The 24,861-nt window shown below is 44.6% G+C and overlaps 1 protein-coding gene across 2 annotated transcripts; it reads right to left on the reverse strand.

The window, feature by feature from the left end:
- Positions 1 to 1,149: 1,149 nt before the first annotated feature.
- LAS1L (LAS1 like ribosome biogenesis factor) lies at positions 1,150 to 23,803 on the reverse strand. 2 transcript variants are annotated; one of them, XM_057429645.1, is made up of 13 exons: positions 23,586 to 23,803; positions 22,932 to 23,057; positions 22,695 to 22,764; positions 21,529 to 21,610; positions 20,457 to 20,645; positions 18,629 to 18,675; positions 16,897 to 17,006; positions 15,023 to 15,108; positions 13,965 to 14,180; positions 13,231 to 13,366; positions 12,276 to 12,655; positions 10,236 to 10,377; positions 1,150 to 1,557 (listed from the first exon to the last, which is right to left on the reverse strand). In XM_057429645.1, exons 1-13 carry the CDS (start codon positions 23,786 to 23,788, stop codon positions 1,467 to 1,469), a joined length of 1,878 nt encoding a protein of 625 aa, XP_057285628.1. In that variant the 5' UTR covers positions 23,789 to 23,803; the 3' UTR covers positions 1,150 to 1,466. The 2 variants fall into 2 exon arrangements, with proteins under 2 accessions (XP_057285628.1, XP_057285629.1); XM_057429646.1 differs by having other exon boundaries at positions 23,663 to 23,753.
- Positions 23,804 to 24,861: the final 1,058 nt, after the last annotated feature.

Here is a 24,861-nt window from a genome sequence, read left to right on the forward strand (position 1 = left end):
GCTAACACAAGAGCTCCCTTTGGCCTGAGAGCAGGTCTGGCTATGAAATTACTTGCCAAATACAGCAAGAAGAAATCCTCTTCACTCAAAATGTCCTAAATAAGCATGAGGAACTGCTGGGTAAAAGGAGAAATCTCCCAAAATACAAGAAAGGGAGGGGAATTACACAAAAAAATTGCTCCTGAGACAAAGTTTGGTTTCTTTAGCATCAGCACTGCTTGCTTTTAGCCAAGGAAATGTACCGGGTACCTTTCACTTCGCACAACTCTCGGCTCTCTGGCAAAGAGCAACCGCAGTAGAACAGGATGACACAAAGTCAGAACACAGAAATAATCCATTACAGACATTTAACTATGCCTTTACTTGAGAACCAGCCCCAGGTATCCGTGAAGCTGCTGCTCTAAACTTGAATTTCCACCCTACCCAGTGTCCTGCTGCAGCTGTGTCCCCCTCTGCGTATTTCTTTCTGCAGAACACCACATAATGGCAGTAGTTGCTCTAAGGAACTAAGAGGATTCCCCATCACAGCTTGCACTGGCATGTTCCTATTTAGCCTGTAAATACTGCAGCCTATTAGACTGGCGCAGAGAAAGGCTCGGGCACCCTCCAGCTCCAACAAACTCCTACTGAGGACTCCTGCAATAAATACATGCTTAAAACTCCAGTTTTTTGGACAGGTAATTACAGATGCCTCCAGGTTTCCAAGCCCTTGAATACAGGTAAAGAAAAACCAGCTGGAAGTCCTCTTTCTGACCAACTTCCCAACACAGCACTTGAGCCCATCCCTGCAGTGCTCACGGCAGCTCTCAGCAAAGACCACAGGATTAGGTACCAGCCTTGACAAAATCGTGACCAGAAAATAACATCAAGCAGAAAACTCTCATTAAAGAGGCAGGAGAGGCCTCAAGACTGTCACTGGGGCAAAAGGGTGAGGAAAACGCAATACTCAGAGATACTTCAGCACTCCAGTGCATCCTAGACCTGATCCCCGCAGCTTCATGAGACATCCTGGCTAGATGAAAGCTGGAGCACCATGCAAACTCATACAGGACAGTATCAGCATCACTGAACGAGGAAGGGCTCAACAGTGTGGCTAATGAGGCCACTGCAGAATACCTGAGTGGAAAAGGAAAACCAGGATCCAGCAGGAAGCTTTGCCTTCAGGTGGCTGCATTTATTAACCGTGAAAAACATTAGGGACCACTGAGGGATTCTGAAGAACTCTGACTGTATCTGGCAAACATCAACTAGAGCTAATGGTTCAGGACACTGGTTAAGCAAGACAATGGTTACCACACATGGAACTTAAAACACCTCCTTCAGAAGATACTGATTTTACACGGTAAATATCAGTAAATCTTCACCAAAAAGCCCATCTTGGAGTGGCCGTTTCCCCATCAGCATCACCAGTCCTCCCGTGCCACTTGTCTTGTGCAATCCTGGAAGCCACGGAGCACGCTGCTGTCTCAGAAAAGCTGAAGGCCACTTTTGATTTTATGGAAGTCACTCTGGGTCCATAACAATCCTCCTGTCACAGGAACGTTCGGTTCTGCAGAGCTGCGAGAGGAACAGAAATAAAGCACGTGAGCGCTGAGCCGATTTATAAGCTCACGTCACCGGGGTTTGATGGCACTTGAAACTTACTGACAACTTTCATTTCCAAAAGGAAACATCAGTTCTTGTTTTAGCTCTGAACGTCTGCCTGCTGGAACGGCCTTAGTTTTTAACTGGTTTGGTGAAGAGAGGCAACAGCCCCAAGGTGCCAAAGGTACCAAACTGCAGCAATAACCACGCAGCAGCTCACATCTGACCCTTCATCTGTCCTCTGCAGCTGGCACACGAGCTCACCAGAAGTGCTAACCCAGCGAGTGGTCCGTGTGAAGAGTGTCACAAGCACTGCAGCGCCAGCACACCCTGCACGTGGCAACTTGCCATTCCTATGGCTTTACAGAGGAGCCACAGGAACAGACTGGAAAGGCAGCTGTTTGGTGACACCACAGCACGCTGTGTAATGTGTAATGTCTAATTCTGGAAGGCATCTCACTCAGACAGGCGTAAAATCCCTTTTCCCTGCAGAAGTGACCCAGTCAGGGCTGAGCCCCAGGAGATCCCCCAGCACAGCACACAGAGGAGCAGCGAGATTTGACAGGGCTCCCAGGCATCAGGCACTGTCAAACACAAGGCTCAAAGGACAGCTGGAGAACACAGGTAAACTTATCCCTCTCCAAAGTCTCATGGTGCAAAGGAACTTCAATCACTGCCATGCTGTTGAGTAGGTCAGGGAAGGGTTTGCTTTATCGTTTTGATTCATTTTATGAGAATGATGAAGGTGAAAACTAAACTTTATCAATAAACCAAATCTTTAAAGGATCCACTTGAAACCTGGTGAAGGAGAAAAAGGGAAAACCTGGCTGCCTTGTGCATGTCTTTCCACTTCTCTATTCCTTATGCCTAAGGAAAACTGATGCACTCCCAGCTGCAACCTACCATCCTCCAGGGTTAGAATCCATTCCCTGCCTACTCACTGTCTTCACCCTTCAGTACATGTTAGCCATCCCTCTCACCTATCCGCTTCTGCATCTCATCCTTAGGACAACAATATCCAGTCATTATCCATGACCTTTAAATGATGAGTCCCATTTCTGAAATGTCACATGGATGCAATCCCCACAGCAAGTACATGGCAGCAGCTCCACCCTCAGGAAACTCCAAGTGGTCATTACCTGCCAAGTCTGCTCCTGTCGGCAGGTAAAACTGACACTGGGAGGAAAGAGAAAGCACATGTCGGGGCTTATCACTGAACGCAAACCTCTGCTTGAGGATCACAGCATCTATTCAAAGCGTCAGAGGCTGGCACAGCAAACTCTGACAACACACACAGAGCATACACTAAAGAACACTAAAAGCCATCTTCTGGGACCAGGGAGGAAGGAACTGAAAGCTTTCCCGAAGTACCCCAAGCATCACAGGAACCTATGTTAAAACAAAGCCAAAACCTCTGAAAGCAGTACATTTGTGCCACAAATACATGCAGCACAGAAGCCAACAAGGCATGAACAGGAGGGCTGGTATTGAGCCATGGCAGGGGTTGGAACTGGATGATCTTAAGATCCTTTCTACCCCTAACCATTCTGTGATTGTATAATTCTATGACTGAAGCAAAGCCTCAGCTTCTTTTGAGGCACCTCCTGGACACCAAAGTCTTGGAACTTGCATGAGAATCACGTTAAGAGCAGTTACAGATCTTGTCACTGGTATTATTTCAAATGAGGCTGTGTCAGAGATGACAGCAGCTAGTTCTGGGTAAAGCAAATTTCAAGACAATTTACAAATTCCTAGAAGCAATTCATTATAGACCTCGATGGCAATTTCACCGCTGAGTATGTGCTGCAGTTGTTCCATATTAACATACAAAGGCACGCAGCAATCTATGAGAAAGACTGTTGTCAAGACAATATGAAAACATGCCAGCTCACAGTGAGTAGAAATCCCTGTGACCTTCACTGTTTCAAGTTCCCAGGATGCTACTTTTCCAGCTCCCTTATGCTACGCTTGTTTTAGCTGCTACCATTTTCCACCCAAGCAGCGGCTGAACTTTGGGGTTAGCAAAATGATTCCTCATGCACCTGCTTTGTGTATTGCTTTGGTTTTCTCTGCAGTAGGAGTTCAAGAAGTACAAGTAATTCTGTGCTACACAGAACAGGCAACACGCTCCGTGCAGGTCTGCAATGCAGCAGTTAGTGGGGACTCAGCTTCTGTAACATAAGCACGAGGCACTGCACTGCAGCACAAAGCAGCTCTCACACTATTTCTTCAGGAAGTCAGCAGCATCGTGTTCATCACCTTCCCTCTTCTTTTATTTCATGGTGTATGAAGAGAACACTGAAGGTAGGAAGTGAACAATACCCACAGCCTTAACTGTGAGACATTAACTGGTGGCTCCAGCTTCCCCCCTGTTTTTAAAGCAAGGTTTCTAACTAGGTTGTGTAATTGCTGTCACTGACGCTGGCTCCACAGCAGCATCAGTATAAGCCTCTCTGCAAAGCATCACCACAGAAATCCAATCCTTGCCCCCAGGACAGGCATTGCAGAAAAGGTTTCATTCTCTCCAGGGCACTCTACAATTGTGCACTATAAAAATGAAATGGCAGCTTCCCCCTAACCATAAAACTGCAAACAATCAATCTACACCACCCACTCTGTCATTAATTCCTTAATGTCACCACATCTTTTTTCATGTCCCTGCAAGCACCAAGTAACTGTTACCTACAGAGAAAAGCACCAAAGAAACTGGAGAAAACAGGTCCTTCCAAGCTATTCATTTGCAGATACCAAGAGGAGTGTTTTGGCACATGTGAGCAAGAATTTATAATGCAAAGTAGGTTTTGTCTCTTCCAGGAACAGAGGAGCTGCTGATGCCAAACGTTTCTGTTCTGGTTACCAGCAGCTTATTCTCCAAGTCAAGATAGGGACTGGAGTCAAGTGTGTAGGCAAGTACTATAGCAGAGAGTGCACTGCTTCCTGAAGATAACCCGTGTCATTCCAAGGTTCTTGCCTCTGCTGAGTATCTTTAGCAAAATTTCCCATAACAGTTACACAAGGATGGTACAGAGCAGAAATTCCTTGAAAGCTATATACTGCAGCTAAGCCTGGAGCCTTCCTGGGAAACCTTCAGCTGGCTGACAAGACAGGGAGGGTTTACCCTATAGCAACTTATTTGCTCTTCTTCGCTGTACAGCCAGGCTGCCCTGTCTCCCATAGCCATGTCTGTTCTGTCTGACCTGCTGCTGCTCTTCAGATGTACAGAAGCAAGGATTGCTTATTTCTGATTTGTTGCAAGCAATGGAATCCTAAACAAGGCCTAGAAAGTAAAACCTAGAGAACGTTACTTGAAGGATGGATAACTTACGGTTCACTGTTAGAATACCATTGAACAGTGCATTCCAAAGAACAGTTTATGACTAAATAAAAATCTGACTTTCCAATGCTTTTTACAGTGTGGAGGGGAGAAAAATGCCCCTCACATGTTTGCCATGGGGAAGAGGCCTTTTAAACAACCAGCCATGCATACTTCCTAACTGTTAACATTCAGGGAGAAGGGAGGATGAGCCCAGGAGATCTCCCAGAGTGTGCATCATGCTGTTACGGCCCAGACTGAGCTGCACATCAGTTCTAGCACGTAAAAGCATCTGCACTAGCTGAGATCAAAGGTCTGAGTTGCCTGTCCCCAGCTATGTTCAAAAGCAGATGCATGAGCAAGCACACAAGCACAGAACAGTGTTCCCAATTACCCTCCCACCTGCCAGCAGCTTGTGAATCACAAACTTGCTGAGCTAAAGGTCAGCCTTGTGTTCAGATGCACTTGTTGACATGTGGGTGTTCGTTTTGTGCTTGGTTTATTTTCTTGAGACCCTTTAAGTACGTGGCTACACAGACTATTCAGGCAAGGATCTCAAAGTACCTGCACAGACATCCTAACTCCCAGAACCACAGTTCCAGCCTCCATGTTGATGTCACTGATGCTTTGCGCTTGAAGCATAAGGAAAGCAAGTTTTGGAACACCAGAAATCTTGCCCACTTTAAGGGATCTGCAAAAATACTAACACGTTTTACCTCCCAAAACTCTTTCCTATTATCCTTTATGCCCTCTAAATCCAAAGAATCAGATCCCATTGATTCTGAAGTCACAAGAGGGGATATTAAGTCAGGGGCAGACTGGAAGCTTCACCAAGTCACCATTTAACTGTAACACTCAGTTACTGCTTGCCAGTGCTGTAAAACTGCTGAGATTTGAACTGCTTTGCACAACTCACTGCAACAAGTAAGTATCACAAACACAACTGCACGTGTCTGCGTTTGATAAGGAGGAGAAAGGAACAAAACACTGAAGGAGCAGCAGGACCAGTGCACCCACTGGTTGCTGCTTCATGGTTCTGCTTTCCAGTTGTTAGGAACTACAATGGAACACGGAGGACTTTTTCATCTTGGAACACCAGCAAAACACGTTGGAAACACTATCTAGAAAACATCTTCAGGTCAGCTGCCAGAATCCACAGCTGAGCCTTTCTTGTAAGAGGTAAGCAAGCACAACTTGTAGCAGTGGTAGGAAAAAAAGATAAGAGTGGGAATTAGATGAAAGCAGTCAAAACCAAAGTAAAAGCAATGAGAACACAGTTAATTACCTTGCTAATGAAAAGCAATAGAAACTGCAAGGGGCTCTGCCAGCTGCAGGAGCAGCCAGCAGTATACTGATGGCACAGACTTCTGAGGAATTTGGGATATAGGAGAATGTTGTCATGGTGATAAATCTCAATTCTTCCCCTTCCCTGTGAGAGTACAGAAGCATATTGCCACTGCTGGCACTTGTACTCAGCAAAACAAACAGCCACCTCCTCACTCTCACCCCACAGAGGCTGGAAGCTGCAGCAGAACCACCACTGCTATAGGGAGGGAAAAGGAGACAAAGCAGCTGTGGCTGGGAGTCAACAGAAGAACAACCAGATCATCCCCTCAACCACCTGCAACCGGAGGATTAGAGGCAATAGAAACCAACACAGATTACCAATGATCCCAAACTGCTGCTGCTACCAGAATGTGTGGAATAAAAGCAGGAAGGATAAAACATAGGTAAGCACATCAGGTGCAAAAACTGGGCAGCACCACAGCAATAGGGTCTGCTTGTTATTTGCACTCGGTAAATACTCACATTCCTCAGGAATCCAGAAACAAGAAAGCCTGGTGGCTTTTATCCCCTCTTCTGGGGGTCTTTTGCACTACCCCTCCTCTATTGAGCTGAGCCTATCAAATACATGCAATTTGGCAGGGACAGTTTGTATAGTCTCACCTAGGCTCCCTTTTCCATGGAAGGTTGGATGAGATGACCTTCTGAGGTCCTTTCCAGCCTGGGCTATTCTATGGTAGCCCATTACTTGGAATGGAGCAGCAATGCACATGAGAACAGTTACATTCCATGGTAATTCAACATGATTTTCTGTTCTTAATTCTAGTCTAAATTTTATCTAAGAGATGTTTCCAAAGCCAAAGTCAAGCTGAAAGTAATCACATTTAAATACTAGCAGTGACTTCACTGCTGACACTAGCAAAGATCTTGATATCAATAGCAGATTTACAAAATACCTAATTTATTAGTAATTTTAGTGGATTTTTTATTAACAAATTAATTGAGTAATAGTGCTGTGGATATTCAGACAGCAGATTTTAGTACAGCCAACTTCTATCTCCTTTAACATCTACATCAGTGGTAGGTTATAAAGTTTCTATGTAGAGGAATTCCTTTGCTTGTAGAGCCGAACCTGGAGTCATGAGGTGATTTTTAACCCCTGCTAGTCTAAAACCCACTTCAAGAAATACACTGGGATTTCAGAACACCTGAAGCCTACAACACAAGTCAGAAAGGGCACACGCTACAGCTGGTTTCAAGGAGCAGCTTACAAACAAGCCCGAGCAGTGAATCACACTACTCCACATGCACTCATTACAGCCCCCGTAATGATGATTCCAGCTATCGTGCTCAGAAAAAATGAACTGAGCCAAGGAGGATCAGATTAAGAAAACTCCCACCAGCTCCTGTCAGAGCCTGGCCAGAAGCCAGGGGTACTGATTACTGCAGACAATTAGAGTTCTGCTGCAGCTCCTTATTCTTATCAGTGATCTCACCCACCTGAACATCAAGTCAAACTGCTTTCTGTTTGAAGTCTCTGAGATAAGTATTCTGTCTCCTGTGACTACAGTGAGAGTGCCAGGGCTCTGCAGATCAGAAGCAGGTATGTAAATTCCAGGATCTGCCTTATTCCCAACATGGAACATGTTGCAAGAACCATGATTCACGACTGGCTGACACCAACGGGCTCTTTGGCTGAATCAAAAGGGGGGGTTTGCATCTAGTATAGTTTTCCTCTTCTTTCTGGGAGGATAAACTATCAGAAGATGAATGGTGAGCTGCTCTCTTCACAGTCTGAGAGGAAATTCCTGCAGCACTCAAAGCATAGGTCCTACCAGTGATTAACATCATTCAGGAGAACTCAAAAACTTGTTTACCTTCTTGATATTAAGAGACCAGTTTTGGTCCTGCCTCTTGTGAAAGTGTTGGGACCAAGGACCTCATTAAATGTTTGGACCATCACAAGGAGCAGCAGTAAAGGACAGTTTCCTTCTGATTACCCAGCAGTCTCTGAGATGCTGATTTTACATTTTGATTGGATGAATCAAGCACAAACAACACCATCTCAGCAGGCCTGAACTGACCAAAGAGCAGACTGGTCCTGGGGAGGATGCCCAAGAGGATGGAGAAGAATGGAAACCTTGTCTGTTGGAAGGTTTGAAACTGGAATCTGAAGACAACTCTGAATATGTGAAAATATGAGTGTGTACTGGAGCTCTTCCCAATGCAGCATCCCAGGCTGCATGACTGTCACTGTTACTCACATTTTCTGGAAGGTACTAGATTTGGCCCATCAACTACAGAGAAAGAATCACTGATAAGTCACCCTCTCGAGTGTTTAAGAAAACAACTGCCATTCACTTATACTCTGAAGTGTTCCTTGGATTAAAATACATATAAGCCCATCTCCTGTTGTGTACGTGATGATACTCATTTGACAGCTTACACCATTCGAGTTTGACTTCAAAGGGTGAAATAGCCCTATTAAAATGTCTTCAGTGGGATGGTTTAACTGGACAAGCTTCATTTAGCAGCAGCGGTGACCTAACTAAAGCTTTATAGAATGCTACTGTTATTTCCATGACAATCTGTGTTTCTTCACTGAGGCGAGAGCTGCAGCTGAAATTACTACCTGCAGCTTTGAAAAGGTCACTGGGCAATGCCAACATAGTGTGGCTGAGGATCAGAGCCCCAGTGAACAGAAACAGCTTTCAAGCCTGCTGAGGCTGTGCTAGTAACTTCCAAGCTGCTAAACAGCAGTTTCTCATAATCCCTGCAATGGTTTATTTTAAAGAGAATAGGAGTGAAGATGGGAACATTATAAGGCTTCCTCAAAGGATATCATGGAAAGCACGTTTCTGATTGCCAATTATGCCACTGCACTTAACTTTCAGATAGTGCAAAAGACCCAAGGAGGGCAAAACAAAAACACATTCCCTGAAAGGAATGAGAACAGCAGCAATTGCAAATAGCAGTTCTCAGACTTGGCGACATGAAAAGATGGAGACAAATGCACAGAGGTAACTGTTGTGTACATTCTTTCAGCTTTGAAGGATGCCTGTGAGGGCTTCCTGAAGTAACTTCCTATGACACTGGTGAGTTGCCACAGCAATCCAGGTAACAGTAACTTCTGCCTGTGCCCATCAACAATGCAAGCATACTGTCAGTGCAGTATGCAGTATAAACAAGCAGGAAGAGTTTCCCGTTGTGATGGGAGATGGTGAGAAGGGAATTTATCTATGCTATTCATCCCAGGATGAATAACTGGGACTGCAGTGACACAGACCTTACTCAGGATGCACATTATAGTCCCCATTTCAAGCATACATAGAAGAACCATGTATGCATTCACTGATGTGAAACTCTCAGATATTTACCACCCCAGTTACGTACAACCAATTCCTCCCTCAGGTGTTACAAAAGCAATCTGCAGTCAACCACTTTCTGTGGCTGTCTTCTCACCTTTAGGCATTCCCATTAATGCACCTCAAGAGTGCTTCAGCAAACCACTGTGCGTTTTACAATGACTCCTCCTTCCTACACAAGATTAGCTAGTGTGGGAAAACTGACACTGGGAGAGCCTAAATGACTTCCAAGGCTCCTAGCCCTGATGGCTTTAATTGTAAGGCAACAATTCTTCCCATTAAAGTTATTCTTCCCAGTGTATCACCAGGCACACTTTGCACCAGCTCAGTAGCTTGCTTTAAAAATCCTCCACTTCCACGCTGGTACTTCTAGGGGATCAGCAGACTGTATCTTACTGTCAGACTAGCATCAGACAACACTGACAGCTGTCAGCAGTCTCAAGAGCAGACTGTTATGCTGTTACACAAGCACTGCACAGGGCCTTCCAAACACACACATTTCTTGCAAAGCCCATGAGCAGTGCAGTTAGTAGATACCAGAGACAGCAGCAGATATCTGGGTCAAACTATTTGGTCAAGCAGAAGTAAAAAGGAAATCTCATCCTTACTTTTTCATGTTACATAGTACAAGGCAGAGACAAATGTATTTCATGGTTCAGGGGCAAAGTCCCGCCCACACTATTACTCACTTTGTATTGGGAGACTTCCACTCATCTCTCACTGGCTGGTCAAGCAGGGACATCATGGAATAATTATCCAACATGAGACCATCAGGGTCATCTGTCTGACCTGGGAGTTTCCCAAGAGGAAAGTCTTGCCATCGAACTTCATCTGGATAAAAACAGAACATGAACAGGAAGTCTGAGCTCCCCAGAGATACTTTCAAAGAACAAGGTCCCCCTAAGTCCACAGATGCTGTCTCATGCAACCAACCTGGCCACTCAGCAAAAAGGAACAATCTCAGGTACCCAGCAAAAACTCTAGTTCATAAGAACATGACAACATCTTGGGAATTCTGCTCTTTGTTTTTACAAGCACCTATTGCTGTTTTCTCTCCATGACTTCACATTTGTTAAATCTGTCTTCCAATGGGGGCCTGCAAGTGCACAGTGGGAAGCCATCCACCACAACGGATAAACATCAGTGAGTTCCACTGTGGTGCCAAAATTTCAACAGGGAAATCCCCCATTCAATTTAATTCTTATTTCACAATGAACTAAATAAAAGATACAGATGATTCTGTGTCACTGTTGTGACAACAGCATCTCTTAAGCCTGTGTGCTTTCTTGATATCAGAACATTTAGTACTTAATGCTTACCAGCAGCTCAGAAGACCAGCAGACAGAAGCCTTCACAAGTGAGGCCACTCCACTCCAGAGAAACAGCAATAATTACACAGAGTATTTGAGATCCCTACTAAATATGTACAATTTGCCCACTTCCTTCTTTTTGCCTGAAACTGGTTTGTTTTGGGTACCAGATATCTACTCAAAAACCTCAAGCACTGCCCTAAAGAACGAGCAAATTTCTCCTTTTATAGCATTCTTGGGCATTTAATAGAACAAGAATAGAACTTAATAGAACACCACCTAGGATAGTGCTTTCTAAGTATTATAATTTCACAATTTAAAAGGGCAGAAATAGCATTGGGTAGCATCCAATGCAGCTGTAAGGCAAATTACCATTATATCTACATTTAATAGGCAAAGTCCTCTCTCTGGGGAACAACCTAGCTCATCAACCACATGTTGGCATGGGTTTGTACATACCTACTGACTGCAGTTCCAAACTGTTTAGGGATCTGTTTAGCCACACAAATGTTATTCAAACAGAAATTAAGTTTACCCACAACCAACCACAAAAACAGAATCTTCCCAAAACCCGGGTGGTTCAGGATACAATGCATGTTCCTTCAGTGAAAGCTGTGCTTCATCTGAACCAAAGTCACTGAAGCAGAGGACAATTTTGCTTCTGTTCTCAAAAGTCCAGCTCTATAATGCTGCTCACAGCAGCAAAGGGGGTACAAGAGTTCACTGACTCCTAATGGCTGTTTTTCTTCTTCCTTTAAATACCACTTTGCCTCCAACTCCTCTCCACCAACTTTCACTTCCTTCTTCAAATCCCTCCATAAATCACTCATCCAAAAATCTTCTTAGCTACAGAACCCTTCACCACAAAGGGAAAGTACAGCGACCAAAATAATGCTAACAAAACACTGGACATACTGTTTATTCCTCCTAAAAGCTTCCCTTGCCCCTTTTTTTGCTTGCCACCATGTTGTAACTGCAGTTTTCCTGCAGCATGGAACTTACAAACATATAACTGGTGCTTTCCAGCACAGCCAAACTGTGCTTTTAAATACCCCTCCAACAGGGGTATTTGAAATACCTGACAACAGGATTCCAAGAAACATCCAGATGTTTTTGCCATTCACAGCTGCACACACGCTGCTCCATCAGTTGGATACACTGGCATTTTTAACAGTTTAGAAAAGCCTGATAAAGAATGTAATGAGGAAGCAACAACCTGCTCCTGGAAACAGCGCTCACAGTATTTCACAAGTTTGAAAGCTGACTCCTGCACATAAACCACAGGTTTCAGTGGTCTGGCATTCTGATGATTTTGAAGCACGCTTCAATTCTGGCCAGGCCCAGAGGGCTGAGCTACTTTTGCATGTTGATTAGTATCTGCCAGTGACAAAGACTAGGTCTTACAAAGTCATTTCTTACCTGCAGTGATCTGCCAAGCAGACCCTTGCAGTGCTGCCCTTTTCTCAGCAATAGCCACCATGTTACCAGAATGAGCAAGTCCTTCCAAAGGATTTGTTTCAGTCACCATGTCTTCTTCCTCCTCCTCCACCTCCTCTACACTGTTGTCTCTCTCCAGCACATCATCTTGTTTCTCTGTAGTCTGACCTGGATTTTTAACCTGATTTTCTTGCCTGGTCTTCCACTGTAAGCTCTCTATAGTGTAAATTGGCTGTTCACTGCCGTCTGAAGAGAGGCCTGGGCTGGACAAAGGCCCACCTCCTTCTGTGTAAATGGAAGCGAGGTAGAGAAGGTTCTTCCGTGAAGAACGTGGCAAGCGAGGTCTCATGATTGTGAGGATCCTAGAAAGGAAAAGAGCAATGTAAAAGCCTTAAAAGAAGATTCCAGATGAAAATCTATCAAGCTGAGCAGGCTTTTAAGTGTGAGTGTCCTCCAGGCCAGCTTATTCGATACATCTCCTTTAAGAGGCAAAAGCTGACTATTCCCTGGTGGGTAGATGCTGGAATACTCATTCTTTGTGATAAAAATTAAGGACTTGGGATACCTCTAACTGAATTCCTGCTTTGCTGTTTTCATGTGGAATAGTTACCACCTGTGCTAAATTTGTATCACCTGTATATGCAGCCACATCTCTGCTACCAAGGCACTTTCTTCTGACCAGGCTGCTTCTGTTAATACCCCCCAGGTAATCTCCACTTTCACTTCGAAAGTGCAGTCCTTCTAAATCCTCCTCCTTCTTCTCTTGGTAGAATCAATGAGGAGATAAGCAGCAACAAACAGGGCTTCATATGCACCTACCACAATTTCTCCTAGATGCAAAGGGAGGGAAGGGAACACAGCTGTAACTCGGCATATCTCAAGGGAGGTGGCCAAAGATGTTACAAAGCACTGTTTGCTGTCACAGGGTCAAACTTACAGCTGAAGAAGGTGTGGGGTTGCCCAGCAGGGAGCTTCCAAGCAATTGTCAGTCAGTCTTATCCACTGCAAAGGAACTTTATGAAGGAACAGCTCCTTCACCGCCACCTGTTTGTTACAGTGCTGCCTTTTCTTCCCTTCAGAAAAGATAAAGAAAACAACAAGGTGCTCAAAACTCATTAGAAATATGTCCTTCACCCTTTGCATTGTTACTGAAACACTCATCCGCAAACAAGCTGGCATTCCAATCCAGCTCCAAGATGTACTGACCAAATACATCAAGGCTGTTACAAGTGACTTGCCAATGCATGGACAGCTAGGTTAGCTCCACAAGACATGACCACAGTGAGGTGCAGACATTCCCAACCCAGTTCTGTGCATGCCATCCCAGACAGGAAAGCCATAAGAGGCGTTTATAAAATATTGTACTAGTATCTGGAAAAAACAAGTATCTGGGCCTGATCTTTCATGGGAGAGATTGGCTTTTCCTGTCTTGAGGAGGCTGCAGCAAAGCTGCCACTAACAATTCCAATTTTTGGCTCAGAAATACATGACATACATAAGCTGCTGGTTGAAAAGTGTAAGGAATGCAAGAAAAAAAGCTCTACGTTCACATAACAAACTGTAATAACTGGGTTATTACACTTCCCAGCTAAAGGTCACACCACTCTCCTAGTTTTCACAACAGTAGAGAACAGACTCTTACATATACATAGACATTCCAGGCGTACTCACCAGCGTTTACTTTGGCAATGCCAGTCAGCATCTCAGATATCCAACTGATTAAGAACTGAGGCCGGAGTTCTGAAGAGTCAGAACATTCCTTCAGCTCCATAAACATTTTCTCTATCAGGATCTGTGTAAAACTTCGGGAAAGGAGCCCCGTCAGCAAAGGCTGCCAAAAGCAGTAAAACGTCTGAGGAACTTTGAACTGCCATAACTCCTTATTGGCTGCAATAAGAAGCAAAAATAAACCACAGGTGTAACACTCGTACCAAATTAAAGTAGCTTGCTCCGAGATCGCTGGCTCCAGGGTATTTCTTGGGATCCTCACTGAACCTGATGCTATCATTTTCTTATGCCAGGGAAGTAAAATAAGCATCAAATTGATAACACAACAGGTCAGTGAAAGCAGAAACTACAAGGCCTGATCTAATCACATTGTAAGGCACAGGAAAATCAATCTGAAACTGGGAAGGAATTAGCAAAACAGGTAACTTCACACATAGCGAAAAACTATTCTGTCTAATGGTATGCAAAGAGAAGGCACATTGAGCAAAGAAACACAGAATCAAAAAGTTCCTATATTTTTACTGCTGTAATATAGTCACAGCAATTTGAAGATCTTCCTTGGAAAGCTCTTTGGATGGTATTTCCACGAGGTGCCGGAGCAATAGACACGTTATTAACTTTCATTCCTAAGCATCTAATTCTCTTGCAGAAAACCCATGAACTTCACACGTGGGCAAAAAAAGAGAAAAATCAGATTTGCTTCAAAACTTCAGCGTAGAAAAACTTGTGGGAATTCAGGAAATCAGTAACTACTGCAGATAAGGGCAGAGATGAAAGCGTCAAAAGATGTTGTAGCCCAGCAGCATTCATTCTTCCATGGCAAGAGATTTATGGCATGACCATAGCAGGGTCTGGAGAACAGTTCAAAAGATTCTTAAGGACCCAGATATAGGAAAAATATGCAGAGAACTGCAGATTTCAACATAATGAGGAAAGCAAAAGAACACACTTGGACATAACACCAGCTATTCACCTTTTACTTTTGGTGCCAAGACACTAACCTTCATATTTGATATTTAGCATCTTCAGACAATCCATCTTTGGGATGAGAAAGCCATCACTGATAAGAGCTTCAGCCACTGTCTCCCTAGAGCAATCAGAGCGTCTTATTAATGCCACTTACTCCTTTACATATCAAAACACCACTTGCACCAGTTCTGAAACAAGTTTGAGAGCTTCTCTTTCTGTGCAAAGATCCAGCACTAAAATAAATACTCCTCAGAATGAAAATCAAGGTGGCCGTTTTCAAATGCTGAATAAATTCCACAGAAACAACCACTTTTGGTATCAGACTCACTGGATTTGGAATGGTAGTACCCATGTCAAACATGGCACATTTTGGTATGGAATGGATGAGAAAATTTGTCTTCTCCAGTAAGGGTCAGTTCCAAACCTAAACATCCAAGCATAACTTGGATCTAAAGTCTGGAATTGTGGAACCAGCAATTACTGGAAAATAACACACACACAGAGATCTATAAATAAGAACATTCTTGCCAAAAGTCCCTCTGAACAATGAGGGGTGTTAAATGCAGTTGCATTTAACACCAGGGATTTAAATGCAACAGCAAAATCTCTCTGCAGTAGCATCACTACTGAAGGGTTTGGTTCTCTGCTAGTTTTGCAAGCTGTGAGTTGTGAAACAGTCCCCCATCCCTGGCTGCTGCAAGTGGGGGATTTCCCTGCACATCAGAGCAGCTATTTTCATGAAGTCACCTGATCATTAGGAGTCACTCAGGAAACCATGAAACAGCCAACAGAAACAAATCCCACAAGGCAAAAAAATACAGTCTTCTAGTCATAGAAACCAGCTTCCTCTCTTCTTTAAAGCCTGTGCTTAAAGGAACATTCCCTTCCCCACATACCTGCCCTCCAGCCAGTACAGTGTCAAAGCCAGCACAGTAACAAATGTTTAATCAACAACCCATCCCACTCACTTGCTGTCCATTCTAATAGTTTTGGCACTGTTGAGATAGTGAATTTAGCCTAATTCAGTGATTCTTCTAAGAATCACTCATGAAATATATGTAGTCTGATGTGCTTAAGATAGACCCTTGAGATTAAAGGGAAAAACATTAGCATGGTTTTGTGCTAGCAGGAAAAAACAAGCATTGCAGAGCCCTGGAACTGGATGCGTATTCCAGGTGTTTGTATTCTCAAATATGCCACCCATTCCAAGGGTTTCAAAAACAAAGCTGCCCCAACTCCTTCTACCACACAGCTGATGTGAGGTGCAAATACCTATTTATACATAAAAGCAGCTGCACTTGGTCCATCTGTGTTCTGATAATGGCTAACAGAGGATGCCTAGGGAGACAGTATCAGAATCAAAGGTAGATGCAATGGCTTGCTTCCACTAGTACCTTCCAACCATCTAGCAACATACAGTTTAAGTAATGTAGAAGTCGCATGTTTACCAGCATATGTCTCTCATTACAGAATCTTTATGCCTTCTTGCTCATTACTCCATGCTCAGCAACTAATGGGTAACGCCACTAAGGTGCAAGTCTCTTCCTCAGGGTTTTCTTCTGGCACAACATCTGATAACATCTTAAACTGATCAGCAGCTTGCATGGCATATATATATTTATATTCAAAATATCAGGAGTTATAGCTCGTATCTGTAACGTGGTATTCTCTCCCCTCTGCAGAGTTACACTGATTACATTTCTCAGAGTGGGAGAGGATCTTCACGTAAATTTATATAGTAGTAATAATGTCTCAACACACTGGGTCATAGAGGCCCTCGTAGTAATAGAAGTATAGAAAGCAGAGAAGAGGCCCAGTATTGTCTTACAATTTTGAAGAAATCTAAAGGTCTACAGGCCCAGCTCTGCACTGTACCTTTCACCTCAGTTCCTTATCAGAGACACACCTGTTCTCTTGCATCAGGTCTTTGATCTGAGCCAAAATCCAGTCCACTTCTGAAGAGGTATCAGACCACTGTTCTCGATTCTTTGAGACAGACTGTGCAGTTTGCATAACCTGAGGGAAGGAAAAAAATCCATGTATTAACAGAAAATATGCTCCAGTGACAAACAGAAAGGCATTGCTATGAAGACAAGATGCACATGTCGTATGTACTTCACCAACAGCGCTTCAAAAAACTCACAGAAGTTCCCCTTCCTAGGGCTATATTAAAAACTTAGTATGAGCCATGTTGTACTTGGAAAAGTCCTGAACTAAAAAGGCAGCAGCACCAAAGAGTCACAGTCCTGGCATCTTCATTCTGGTTCTAAACCTTGCTCTCCCTGACTTCAGCATAAACCAGGACAGACTCATTTTGAATCATTAACTCCCCATGTGGGGTGGAGATGAGATTGCCTACTCAGGACAAGGTTTTGTCACTCATATTATGCATACAGTAGATGAAAATGTCAAGTCAACACAGCCATCCAGGCAACCTGTCACCAACTGACAGCACCTGATGAGTAGGAGCAATACACAGAACGGACTACCAGGTTGTACCAAGAATGGAAGAGTACTGGAGGATAATAATCCCCTGAAAGTTAGTGATTTCTTGGTTTGATATATACCTGATCTGAGTCTATCCAGCAAGGTGAGACATGCTTCTACTACATTCTCCTACTTAAGCTCACAAGCTACCCAACTGGCAGCTCTACCACCACCTCCTTCTACAAAATATTGGCATGAAGCATGTAACATCACAAACAACTATCCAGCAGATTCTTTCTGGAAGACAATAGCTACTGAGAGAAAAGAAGAAATTATTTTTCCTGCCAGGCAGGAATGTAATGTAAAATGAGACTGGAAAACCAAGGTGTCATTTTCAGGACTGTGATTTGCTCTTTCAACCTATACATGCAAAGCTACAACTGCATGCAGAAGATACTTTAGATAACAAATCAAGTATTAACACATGACCTAAAGCAACTAAAGAACCTCTAGCCTACCGATACAATCAGCCACTGGGCCATGCAAAAATACATGATGGATGATGGAAAACAGAGGCTAATAACTTCTGAATGACAGGTCTTCATTTCCAGAGACACCAGGATGAACAGGAACAACCAGAGTACTACCTGGACAAAATCTGAGATTTCCAACAGCCATATATCTTTTATAAACATAAATGAAGTGTTTGCATTAGAAACCATCATAGCTCAAACTGCTTGTTCTCTGCAGCAAAGCTTTACTTTAGCAAGCCACGTGTGACAATACTAGGAGAGAACAAGGAATTAACCAATCCTCTCTCCATACATGCAGCAGTCATGACTCCCCTATGGACCATGCACTGGACAGCAGCACTACCTTTAGGTGCGAGTACACAACCTGGCAAGCATTGGTAGCACTGTGGTCACTGGTGTACTGCCACCCCATAGCACTAATACAAATACCACTGCTGCATCACTGATGCTCCTGGACAGATTCTGACCATGGGAAGATGCAGCAAGGAGAAAAAAGTTATCCCTGCAGTTACATGAAATAAAACTCCTAGCACAGTGACTTAGTTGTGCTGCACTCAGGTATTTCATGAGGCCTGGCCAAGAGGATCAGTTCTTCAGGCTGGGCAAGAATGAAGAGACTTATAGCCCTGAGTAGGAAACAAGAAGAGCCGAAAGTGCTGACGATGTGACTTTACATACCCGAAACTGCTCATTCTTGTAGGATAGCAGCACATCTCTGACTTTTTCTAGAAATAAACATAAATACATAGTTTAAACAGAGAATGGATCAATACAGGAACTCTGTATCTGAGAAAGCTGCTCAGTTCTGAATGTACACTCAAGGACAAAAAATCAGTCAAATGAAGTCATAAATTCTGATTCAGACAACACTCTGAAGACTCCTACAGCTTTCAGACCTTTCCAGCAACATAAATTTTATCAAGTGGGGTTGAACCAGGAGTCCAGGATTTTATCACTAACAGTGGCCAAAGAGAGAAAAGTTAAGTAAGTCCAAAGAGCCTCCCCCCCCCCCAATCCCTAAATAGATCATTTTAGGAAGAACTTATTCCCATAAGCAGTTCACGTTCTGATGTATACGTGTATTCCATACACTTGCATTTTAAACCTATAGCAACAGCACTGTGGCTATTCACAAACCAACCACACCTCTACTGAACCTCAATAAAGTTTGATTTACCACCTACATGAAATGTCCTTTCTCCACCTGAGGACCACTTTTACCGTACCTGAAATAGCACCATCTTTCAAAATACTTCACCATTCAGGTGTCACTGTCACCTGCTCTCAGAATGCCCACCACCCCATATCAGCTAGATGCATTTGAACTGTACGATTGATACACCACTGCCATTCCATTACTCTGGAATAAAACAAAGAATATATTGTATCATTCTGTTGCTCTCTTTTTGCAACTGCAGCAGGGTGTTCCTTTTTGTTAGGGTAGCCAGGGAGAGAATGGAATAGCACATGCTTGGATCTCATCCAAAATGAAGTTAGACAGCAGCTCAGACATACACTCTGACAAGAAAAGTGGCAAGTGCTGATGCATTCCAAAGTTCAGTACTGCCTCCAGGCTTGGATTGTTCTCAAAGTGCACAACAAATCAGCTGATATTTTCTGAATCACAGCTACTGTATCTAGTATGAGTCTGTTATAAAGGAATCTAGAAAGGACTTGCAATAAACCCATAGATCCTAAAGCCAGAAAGATCATTACAGTCCCCTAGTGTGACCTTCCAGGGAGCAACAAGGGTCACTTCAGCACTTCTGCACACTCTCTGGACCTTGGATCGGTCTGCTGTTATCTGTTGGGCAAGTTACTACCATAAGCATGTCATATTTTGTTATTTGAGATAATGTCTGACACCTCACATGGCTCAAACTTGCAGACCAGTCATTCAAACTAGAAATCCACTTTGAGAAAAGCTCCTTATCTTAGGTTCAAAGACTTATGGTGATAGGAAAGCAGCCACTGAAAAAAATTATCAAGGTTTTCCCACTGTTTTACACTTTGTATCTTGGATTAAGTCCAGGTTAAGTTACCTGTGCTGTTTTTTAATCCTACTGGCAACTAGGGATTTTTCTGTCCACATTTTGAAACTGGCTGAACTGCTTTTATTCTGCTCTTGCTCAGCTTATGAATCTACAGAGTTTTGAGAGCTAAAAAAGTACCACAGCCTTCTTTGTCCGTAGTGGCCTCAGTACCAAAACTATGGCTGTCAAGGCACTACACCTGATTTTTACAATGCTTGGTCCTAAACCATCCCAGTGAACTGCTGCTACCGATCAAGATACTGCATATTCAACCGACGATGTTACGCTACAAATTCAGTGAGCTAATAACAAAAGTCAGTCACCCCAAAAATCCACCACGGTGCAAAAAGGAATCCCAACACCTAAGCTGAAGGTATGCATTGCCAGGACTAGAAGATGACACTTCTAAACCAATTTTTGTAGCACAGGGCATACCTAATCCTTGTATCTGTCACTGTTCTAGGAGCACCTACCATGGAATTCCTTGTGTTTCTGACAGGCATTGTGCTGTGGGGCTTGAATCTCCCATTCATCATTGTCCAACTCTGCATTTTCTTCCACTTCTTCCTGCTCATCTTCATCCTCACTTTCATCACACAAGTTATTGCCCAGCTGACGGCTCCAATAGGTCTTTCGCAGCCAGTCCAGTACAACATCACAACCTAAGGGAGAACAGGAAAGATTCTCTTCTCAGTGAGGTTTTCTCTGGTACTGAAAAAAAGTGGAACCACCAAACCAACAACCAGTCAAAAAACCAACAGTATCACAGGCCTGGTAACACCCATCATCATTTTGGCAACAAAAATGACTGGACACTGTTACAGTGCTGCACCTTGCTCCAACTAGGCCAAATTTCAGCCCAGTGGTGGTGCTGTGATGAGAAAATAAGTCAATTATTTAATATCACTATGACCAACACAATAACAGTTACATTAATTTTTGTGCGGAGATGACACTATGCATTCATTAGATAGAATGGAAAGAAAGTCTTTTATCCCATCACTGTTTCACCACCCAACTCAATCAAGGACCCTGTTGAAAGTTATTTAACTGCCTCCTCAGTGCTTAACTTGAAGTTCCTGGGAATCGCTTCAAGTGCCATGAGCTGGTCACTCCTTCAGTCTTGCAGCACCTACTGCATTTCTGCCTAAGTGGGATGTTTAGAGAATCTCAGGTATCTCTACACCATCAAGAAAAACATTCACCTCTTTTCCTGAGACCAACTTCTTGTGCTATAAAGCAAGAGGGACGAACTACTGTTTCCAGTATTTTTTTCAGGGGAAGGAGAAAGTCTGTGGACAATTGCCTGTGATGCATCACAGCCTGGAGCCACCGGACACAGCTCAGCGACCTCCACAGGGCTGCAGGAAATCCTCCCAGTGTCTCACACTACAAGTTTCCCTGCCAGGATGAGCACACTGCCTGCTCTGCAGTGTCCCAGAATGGAGGGAAGCATGCACCCCTCAGGACCTGTGGCATTGGCATTGCTGCCCTGAGCCCCTCTCAGGCCAAGCCCTCCTGATGCCACCCACCAGCAGTGCTCACCCTTGCGGCACAGAGCCAAACGGGGCAGCTTCCCATGGGTCAGCTCGTGACGAAGATCCACAACCCAGATAGGGATATCCACCTGGAAGAACAGCCACTGGTGTTACCCCACAGCTCCCACTGCATCATGCCACAACAATACACAGCTGCAGGGAATCTGAGTGGGAACAGCCTCATCCAGGCCACTCCTACACCACAGTCCCCTAACCTCCCACTTCAAGAATGGGCTGGGATTGCCTCCTCTGGCCTAGAGTCCCCACAAACTAGGATTTTACAGATTAAGTTCTTCAACATTACTTGCAATAACAGATGTGTTTTTAGACAGAGTTGCTATGTATAATTTAAGGGGATACTGAGAAGCAGTTTAATTCATTTAAACTGGATGAGTTTGCATAGCAAAGATACAAATCATATCACATATAATACACAAATCATACACACTCTAGCTTGTGCAGTTTTTTACAGCTTTCCTAAGGACAACTAACTTTATGCAAGACCTCTATTTTTCAGACTGATCAATTTCAAATGATGAGAAACAGCACCTTCCTTGAAAAAGGTCCTCTTATTTTTCTTAAAAACCCAGATAAAAACCCCCAAACCACCATATCATTCTCACACAGGGGCCCCAGACAAGGCTGCGTAAACAGGAGTCTCAAATACTGTCAGTTCTTCACTTTCAAAACTTGCTGTTCAGACCCAGATGTGGTGCTCAGTGCAGATGGCAATAATAGGACTCAAGCTGGTCCTGCTACTACAGTTATAGCTCGAACCTTCCCTTCTCCACAAAGAGGCCGAGCTCACCTCAAGCGAGGCACAGATGAAAATGTCTGCAAAGGTGATTAAGTGCTTTTTATGTATAGCATTGCTTGTCGAAGACTAGAATTCATACATAAATGCGCGGCGCATATGTTAAATGGGACTACCTACACGAAAATCAAAGACTTTTTGATCACACATGACTTAAAATGCTTTGATGATCATCAACTTGTTGCTCCTAATCTGACCTAATTACATCAAGCCCCTTCCAAACTTTGCAGTTGGAAAGAACTGGCACCTATATCCCTTATTTTGTCTACGAAAGAATGATGCCCCCCAACTCCCTCCACCAGATGCATAAGCTCTGTGTATAAGCATAAGTTATCAAGTTACTCTTAATAAATATTTACCTCTTTCGCTAATTGCCTAAGAGGAATGTTGACCATTTTCTGTTTCCTTTCTGTGATCAAGTTGACAAACCTGCAAGCAGGTTACAGAAATGATAAATGATTACCAAGAGCTGCAGAGAAACTTGGAACCCCTGAGAAAAATCCCCCACATGCTGCGGTCCCGGAGATGCAAAGTGAAATTAGACTGGTGAATAATGCTATCTGCCCAGGTCTCTCACAGCACACTGGTCTGCCTACCTTACCAGAGCCAGCCCATAAGAGAGGATGAGCTCATGCGACTTCAACCTGCCAGATGAGTCCAGGACCTTACAACGGATCAGTTCAGCGGTGCAATCCACTGCAAGAGGCATTTTGGGACCATACCTAGATAGAAAGGAAACACAGGTGAGCAGTCTCACAAGAATACATCCCCCCTGCAAAAAAAGGGTAACTTTTGGGCTACGCTTTGTGCTCTATGCTAGCTAACACCCTGAGAAACAATATGCAAAAAGTCAGGAGAGGCTCTTCCCAGATGGTTTTTATTTACAACAGCGATCACATCACTACACCTAGGCACATGTAAAATGAGTACTCACGGATACACTAAGCACTCTCACAATACAAGATGCCGTATCTAGACTGCTCTTGCCTATGGATGCAGCAGAGGCAACACAGACTGAGGTGATCTGGGGGCCCTGCACCGCTCACGGCAGCACTGCCTCGGGAAACCCGCCTGTGAAGCTGCGAGCACCCACGGCTCCTACTCCCCCCGCTGCTTCTGCAGGAACCACACGCTCGAAGCACCGGCAACCGGCCGGGTCCGGAGCACCCTATGAACCCGACACAGAGAGCGGCGGGAGCAGGCCGGAGGAGGCCCCGCAGCGCTCCGTGCCCGCGGTGCGCGGCCCGTACCGACTCTTCCAGGCCGAGACCCGGTCCAGCGCCTCCTGCTGCAGCCGGCTGTCCCCGCAGTACAGCCCCACCATCACCTGGTCCCACTCCGCCCTGCCCCTCCACGCTACCACAGTCCGCAGCGGCCTGAGCCGCTTGCGGGCCGGGGATCGGGACCAGCCTCGCCGCCCGCGGCGCCACGACTCCCCCGCGCTGCCCGCCATGAACCCGGCTTCCCCCTGCGCACCGCCCCGCGCCTGCGCACTGCTCCCGGGGCCGCTTCCGGGGCGGGGAGAGCGCACAGGAGGCCGGGGCTTGCCCTGTGAGAACCAGGGGCTGCGATGGAGGAGTTCCAAAGCTCATCCAGTTCCAACCTCCTGCCATGGGTAGGGATGCCTTCTACTAGAGCACGTTGCACGGGGCCTGGAGCAGGCTGGTCCCCCCCATTGATACACTCTTTTGGGCCACGGCCAAAAGAGGTTGCAAAACAGGCAAGCTCTCCCCTGATGTAGCTGGAGACAGTGGAGGGGCAGTGAGATGTGTTGTGAGGCGAGTGAGGACAGCCGTGTGAAGAAGAGGGGCCAGAGGACTTCAGGGCAGGGTGGTGAACTTGGTGGGATGCATAACATGGCCCCAGTGGCGAGACGTGAAGGGATAACATGGGGCTTCACACTGGATCTGTACGAGCTATCTGAACTCAGTGCCTTTGGAGCAACCTGGCCCCCTCCAGTGATAAACTGTTTTGGGCCACTCTTTTAGGCCCATGCCAGGCACCATCATGGGCCTGAAGGGAGAGGGAAGAGGCAGCTCCCCTGACTAAAACAGCACGCATTGTATGGATGCTTTCAGTGTCCCTGACCTTCCAACCATGGAATGAAACTTAACTTTTTTTTTTCCAATTTCAGTTGTCTTTTGCAGTAGGCTGTGTCAGGCTATAGGTCACCTTATTTTTGGAGGATTTTAAACTTCTATTTTCACTGATTTGTTGAATCCCAGGAATACACTTGTGTTAGAAGTCAGAGGGGAGGCAGAGCTGAAAAATGGGATGTGAAAACAACACTGGAGGTGGGAATCTACAAAACCTACTTACACTGGTATTCCTAGCAGAAAAGCTAAGTGTGTAGGCTCTGGTGCTACCTCCTGCACCTAGGGAGTAGCTTGGTCTTTCCCCAAGGCTGTCAGGACTTCAGGATAGCTTAAGCTTCCTTATCCAACACTCTGAAGCAAGGTTTTGTTTGCAAAACCATTAATCGTTGTCGTGGGTTAAGCCCAGCCATAACTCAGAACCACGCAGCCG

This window comes from Pezoporus wallicus, unplaced genomic scaffold (assembly GCF_028554395.1).
Source record: "Pezoporus wallicus isolate ANWC-B61680 ecotype Strahan unplaced genomic scaffold, APGP_CSIRO_Pwel_v1 contig_14159, whole genome shotgun sequence".
Classification (NCBI taxonomy): domain Eukaryota; kingdom Metazoa; phylum Chordata; class Aves; order Psittaciformes; family Psittacidae; genus Pezoporus; species Pezoporus wallicus.